The 6,792-nt window shown below is 45.4% G+C and overlaps 1 protein-coding gene across 1 annotated transcript; it reads right to left on the bottom strand.

The window, feature by feature from the left end:
* Positions 1-5,687: 5,687 nt before the first annotated feature.
* On the bottom strand, positions 5,688-6,221 carry LOC146148621 (uncharacterized). The gene has a single exon (XM_083388078.1). It carries the CDS (start codon positions 6,219-6,221, stop codon positions 5,688-5,690), a length of 534 nt encoding a protein of 177 aa, XP_083244204.1.
* Positions 6,222-6,792: the final 571 nt, after the last annotated feature.

Genomic DNA, 6,792 nt, shown 5'->3' with positions numbered 1-6,792 from the left:
CAGACAACCAGTTTATTCAGCGATCAAAACGAAAAGGGCAAACGAGCGGTGACAGCGCGCATAAAAAACGAGAGAAGAGAAAATAAGAAAAAGGTTCACTTCGTGTACACGTATGTGGGAAATTACAAGGCCGCTACATGACCCCCTCCCAGAAGTGAACCTATCAAAAACGATCAGGGGGGTGAATCACACGACCAGCGCGCGTTTGTACGAATGTTTGCTCCAATTCGTTGGGCAAAGCTGGTGTCGAGATGTTGCGCGACGGAGGTCTTCCTCGGCGGGGTGCTTGAGGTACCTCGATCGGTTGTGTCTCGTCGATGTATGCTGGCTTCAAGCGATCAATGGAAATCGTTTGGTTTCGCCCACCTATATCCACTGTGAACGTCTTATCACTGCGCCGAATTACTCGAAATGGCCCGTTGTACGGCGGCGTAAGGGGCGGGCGATGCTTGTCAACTCGTACGAAAACGTAATTACTCGTGCCAAGTGATCTAGGAACGTCCATCTTTGCTCTACCGTGACGCGACATCGGGGTTGGCGCCAGGTGTCGAAAGGAATCTCGCAAAGCTGGTAAACGCTGCTGTGGGCTGTCAGGCCTGGATGAGAAAAAATCACCTGGAACAGACAAGGTGGAACCATAAACTAGTTCCGCTGAAGATGTTAGTAAATCTTCCTTAGGACTAGTGCGAATTCCTAGCATTACCCACGGTAACTCGTCCATCCAGTTAGGACCTTGTAAACGAGCCATCAGCGACGTTTTGAGATGCCGGTAAAAACGCTCCACGAGGCCATTCGCTTGTGGATGGAAACTTGTTGTCCGATGCACCTTAATGCCCAGTAAATCATTAAACGATGTCCACATGGCTGAGGTGAATTGAGCGCCTCTGTCGGACGAAATATCCTGCGGAACTCCAAAACGCGAAATCCAATTAGAAACAAAAGCGCGCGCACACGTGATTGTCGTTGCTTCAGGCATTGGTATTGCCTCTGGCCAACGTGTAAAACGGTCAACCATTGTAAGAAGATACATATTACCTTGTGAGGGCGGAAGTGGTCCGACGATGTCAATGTTGACGTGGGTGAAACGACCGCTACACGTCGGATAGTTTGACAAGGGTGCGCGAACATGTCTCTGGATCTTCGAACGTTGACAATGAACACATTCTTTGGCCCATGAACCAACTTGCTTTAGAAGCCCGTGCCATACGAACTTCGTAGACATTAGCTTCCTCGTTGTTCGTATGGATGGGTGGGAAAGACCATGTATCATGTCAAACACTTTACGCTGCCACGATTTTGATACTATCGGGCGTGGCGAGCCTTGAGACGTATCGCAGAGAAGTTTTGTACCTGAGCGTCCCACCTCAATGTCTTCAAGCTGAAGGTTGGTTACTGCTGTACGATAAGCTTGAACCTCCGGGTCAAGCTGGGCTTTGGCGAACACGACGTAATCTATGTCGAGCGGAAAATGAACAACGTTAAGCGCTCCACGAGATAAGGTATCAGCCACACAATTTTTCTTACCGGCTACGTGACGTACATCAGTGGTGAATTCCGAAACGGCGCTTAGGTGTCGTTGTTGACGGGCAGACCATGGTGATGAAACTTTAGTAAACGCAAAAGTCAATGGCTTGTGGTCGGTATAAGCAACAAAAGGACGACCTTCAAGAAAATACCTGAAATGCCGCACAGAAAGATACAATGCAAGTAATTCTCGGTCAAATGCGCTATATTTGGTTTCCGGTAGCCGAAACCTTTTACTGAAAAAAGCCAGTGGGCGCCACCCGCCGTCTATAAATTGCTGTAAAACGGCGCCAGCGGCATATTCCGATGCATCCGTGGTGAGGGCAGTCGGGGCCTGAGGTAACGGGTGGTGCAGAAGAGTTGCATTGGCTAGAGCCTGTTTTGCATGTCGAAAAGCTAAATCTAGAGATTTGTTCCAAACAAGGTTTTTAGGTTTTCCCGAAAAAGCGGAATATATCGGGGACATAATTTTGGCAGAGTTGGGAATAAACCGATGATAAAAGTTTATCATACCTGCGAACTGCTGGAGGCCCTTGATGGTCGTTGGTCGTGGAAACTTCTGTACAGCCTCAACTTTGTCGGGATGCGGCCGTGCGCCATCTTTCGTTATTTTGTGCCCCAGAAAATCAATTTCGGAAACGCCGAATTGACATTTGCCCACGTTGATGACCAAACCATGGCTGCATTAGGTGCTTTTCAACCGAGTTGCTGGCCACCAGGATATCGTCCAAGTAGACGAACACGAAATCCAAAGGTTGACAGACAGTGTCCATCAGTCGCTGGAAAGCTTGGGCGGCGTTTTTAAGACCAAAGGGCATCCGGATAAACTCGAACAATCCAAAAGGCGTTACGACGGCCGTCTTTGGAATGTCGACCGGTGCCACAGGTACTTGATGATACCCACGCACAAGGTCGATTTTGGAGAAAACGTTGCTTCCCGCTAAACGAGCAGAAAAGTCCTGGATGAGGGGTATTGCGTATCTGTCGGGCTGTGTCGCAGCGTTCAATCGTCGATAATCCCCACAAGGTCTCCAATCTCCGGACGTTTTTGGGACCATGTGCAATGGAGATGCCCATGGGCTAGATGATCTTCGGATAATACCAAGTTTCAACATTTGGTTGAACTCCTTCTTAGCAATCATCAGTTTCTCAGGGGGCAGTCTCCGAACCTTGGAGTGCACCGGTGGGCCGCTTGTGGGAATGTAATGCTCTACACCGTGTGTAGGAAATGATTCTGAAAAATGGGGAGTGGTAATCCTCGGAAATTTGCCGAGTAGACGCGTATACTTTGACGCACTGCTCGCGAGGGCATTTAACTGTGGTGCTGATTGCCCAATCTTGCCAATAGAATTACTAGAGAACGTATGGGCGTTGATTAGGCGTCGGCGTTTGATGTCAACCAAAAGCGCGTGTGCCCACAGGAAATCAGCGCCCAACAGAGGTTTCGAGACAACGGCAAGAATGAACACCCATTGAAACTTGCCCAAAGGTAAATCCAAGGTAATCTGGCGCGTTCCACATGTACGTATTTCGCTTCCCTTTGCAGCAATCAGGGTTTTGCCAGGAGGGTTCAATCGGCGTTCGCGTCCAGTGGAAGGAAAAACGCTGACCTCGGCGCCAGTATCGACCAGAAAACTGTAACCTGAAGTATGGTCAAACACGTGGAAAAGGCTACCTGTTGTACCGACCGTCGCAGCAGCTAGCGCCGATCGGCTTCCTCGTTTCCCGCTTCCCAATAACAGGGAGGTCGACAACACTTAGCTTTATTTCCAAATCGTTCGTGATAAAAACACAAGCCACTATCACTTGACTTTTTGAACTTGTTTTGCGGCAGCTTTGATTTAATGCTGGCAGAAAAAGCATTCTGGGCATCATGGCGTCCAGCGTGCAATAAAACATCGGCTGTCCGAGCCATAGCACGGTAATCGGTAAAAGTCTGTGCAGCAAGCCCTGTGCGTACATACGTTGGCATGAGTTGTAGAAAAATTTCTTCGAATAAGAAACCTGCTTCTTCCTCGCCCAACAAAATCAGCATTTCATCCATTTGTGCTGATGGCATTTTGTCGCCTAAAGGGGGCATCTGAAGGAGACGCTGCGCTCTCTGCGACTTTGTTTGAGTGAACATTTGGAGTAAACGCTCCTTCAGACTTTGTTGTCGTCCGGCGGATTGTCAAAAATGTCTATTAATCGGCCAGCAGTATCTTGGTCCAAAGCGGAGACCACGTGGTAGTACTTTGTGATGTCCGTTGTAATCTTTCGTAAGGCGAACTGCGCCTCGGTTTGCTGGAACCATACTTTCGGCTGAGCAGTCCAGAATGTCGGCAACTTGAGAGCGACTGCGCGTTGCGACTCTATGCTCATGCTTCCGTTAGCAAACGAACTTGCGGGGTCACCAATAAGGCGACAACCAGTTTATTCAGTGATCAAAACGAAAAGGGCAAACGAGCGGTGACAGCGCGCATAAAAAACGAGAGAAGAGAAAATAAGAAAAAGGTTCACTTCGTGTACACGTATGTGGGAAATTACAGGGCCGCTACAATATATTCACAGATCTCAGAAACACACGATGTAACGAAGCGGTAATTCAAGCCGCTATCAGTAAGACGTATTTAGTAGTAGGCTATGCATTTAGTAGAATCAATTGCGAAACGAGGAAAGCAATTGGCTCGGCGCTTGCGGTCACACGTCAGTAAACAACGGTAACGTATATAGTGACGTCAAATTAGGCAAAAATCGAGAATATTGCATATTAAATACTACGGAATCCTATGGCTTGGGTGCTTTTATAATTTTTGGGGGGAGCGAAATTTGTAAAACATTTTTCTCTACAATTAATGTGTACACAAACGATTTAAAAATACAATACAGGAAGCAATAAATTATCAGTTGTGGAATATTTGACCACAGAAACTCAAATGGACAGCTAATGGCTGTCTGTTTTGTAAATAATGAATTCTTGGTTTATCGAATCCTTTATGACACAAATAAATTTTTGACGTACATTGATGAAATGCGATACATCGAATAATAGATACATAGCGATAAATTTCATGCATAATTTGGTAAGCTTAGCATTTGGCTTTAAAGTTACTAAGCAAACATATAATTTGAGTCTTTGTGTCGCTCTTTGCCCTGTCAGAAACCGACTCTTTAAGCTTTAAGCAGTAACGCTGCGAGTATGAGTATGTTAGTAATGGGGGTCTGGTAGGGGTTGGGGGGTTCGTTAGAGGCAAGAAATGGTGTTTGTGCTTGTGAAGGCATATGAGTGTGTCGTCTAGCAAATATGTGTAGTCGACTTCTTTCTAGAAGAATTTCCATAATTGTTAAGTTTGCGTCCCACTCGCTTTGATGGTTTTTTTTAGAAAATCGACGTGAATTTATAATAGAATTTACTGGATACTGGGGTATATTTAAGTTCGTTGCAGTTTATGTGTGAATAACATTCACACCAGCTTGTGCTTTGAACTTCAGTGGAATGTTTACGAAGTGCATTGTAAGCGGCGTCGTTGGAGTAATCGCGAATTCCAACTGTAATAGATCTTGTGTATATGAATCGCCGTGAAAATAGGTAGACTTAGCTTGGAATTTTCTTCTCGAGGACGTCCACCAGGCCTAACGGTTTCGTCTCGAATATCTTATCGCCAGCGATAAGAAATTTCACTCGATTTGTCATCCAAAGTCTAGAGTTCAGCGAAAATGGTTTCTTCAAAATTAGAAAGAATTTCGCTGCAGGGTCGACGTGTAAAAACGCTTGCCTTGTCACAGTTGCATTTGTGTTAAGTTCGCTCAGCTGTATTGAAGTGAGCTAAATTTGGACTTTGGCCTGTAGGTTATTTAGCGCTTGACCTACAAGGGAAGTCGATGCAGCGTGGGGTGTGAATCTCCAGGGGAGATCGATGTTTTGGTGAAACTGAAGTAAGTCCACCAGATCGCAAAAAATGTCGTTTTTTTCAGACATTGCACGGAACACCGCTTGATCGATCCTGCTTTTTAGTCGCAGGGCTTCGGTGCATGATGATGTTAGTTTGCGAAAAGTATGCCTTGTCACAAAGCTATAGATTTGTTGGCTTTTCAGAAATTGCTTACGGCAAAAATTAAAAACATTTGAAACACAAACGAAAAATAGGTCGGTGAAATCGTAGTCTGATTTCCTGTGACCTTAACTAATCACGATATCTGGCTGGAAGGCGAACGTTACGTCCTCTCGCAGTGGTCTGCTCCATATGAGGTGGGCAGCTGTCTTCATCTTCGGTAATATCTGTTAGAGCGTCGACGTTATTGGACGGCTTTCTTTGAACAGTAAGCATAGCGTAGGCGGTTTTTAAGCGGTAAATGGAAACGTTAACGGGTTTTCCATTTTGTCCAGCTTGAAATACGCTTCTGCCAAGAACTTTATATGGTCCATCATAGAACGGGGTCAGGCTTGGTTTTGAAGCGTCGTTTCTCACGTAGACGTGCGTACAGTTCCACAATGCCTTGCCGACATAGTTGGACCTGTTATTTCGCGGCCGTGTCTGCTTGTATCGCTGTTTGTCCATTAAGGCGCTTATTTTCCCTAGAATACTTCCTGGAGTTGCTTCGCTTTCTGGCGGCGTAGTGGCAAAAACATCATTGGGTAATTCAAGAGTTTGTCCGTTGAGAAGTTCAGCTGACGAGCACTGTAATTCTTCTTTCCAGGTTGATCGCAATTGCAGCATGATGAGTGAAAGATTGTAATACCAGTCCTCTGCTGAAGTCTGTGCTCTTAGACATGATTTTAGCTATCTGTGAAATCTTTCGATTTGGCCATTGCTTTGCGGATAAAACAAGGTGGTTGTGTTATGTTGTATTCCCAAATATTCTATTAGTTCCTTCCACCGGTTCGATGTTAACTGAGATCCACGATCAAAGTGCAGCATACTCCATATTTTGAAATCCAGTAGTGGAGAAAAGCTTCTATCACGGTTTCGGTTGTTATGTCTTTCAGAAGGGCAATTTCCGTCCATCTAGAAAATCGATCTATGATGGTGTAGCAACAGTGGTCATTTAAGATGTTTTATTGAGTATTTAAGACGTTTAATTGAGTTGTGTATTTTGAGCTGTGTATTTATCAAATATTTTATGATTTGTCACTTTTCGAGCCTTTTACCAAACACTCGCTGTCACTCTGAGAACAAAGCATTCGGCTGTTTCACACATGACAAACGTTATATCGTGACACATATTTCCGTTACAGATAAAAGTATTTCACCTGTGTGAACGCGTTATTGTCACAGTTCCCGGCTGCCA

This window comes from Ascidiella aspersa, chromosome 4, assembly GCF_963924565.1.
Source record: "Ascidiella aspersa chromosome 4, kaAscAspe10.2, whole genome shotgun sequence".
Taxonomy (NCBI): Eukaryota; Metazoa; Chordata; class Ascidiacea; order Phlebobranchia; family Ascidiidae; genus Ascidiella; species Ascidiella aspersa.
This window is presented reverse-complemented; position numbering and strand designations above follow the sequence as displayed.

What these genes read in the sequence shown, in the direction of transcription:
- LOC146148621 (XM_083388078.1), bottom strand. Translation starts at nt 6,221, where the DNA reads ATGCTGCAATTGCGATCAACCTGGAAAGAAGAATTACAGTGCTCGTCA.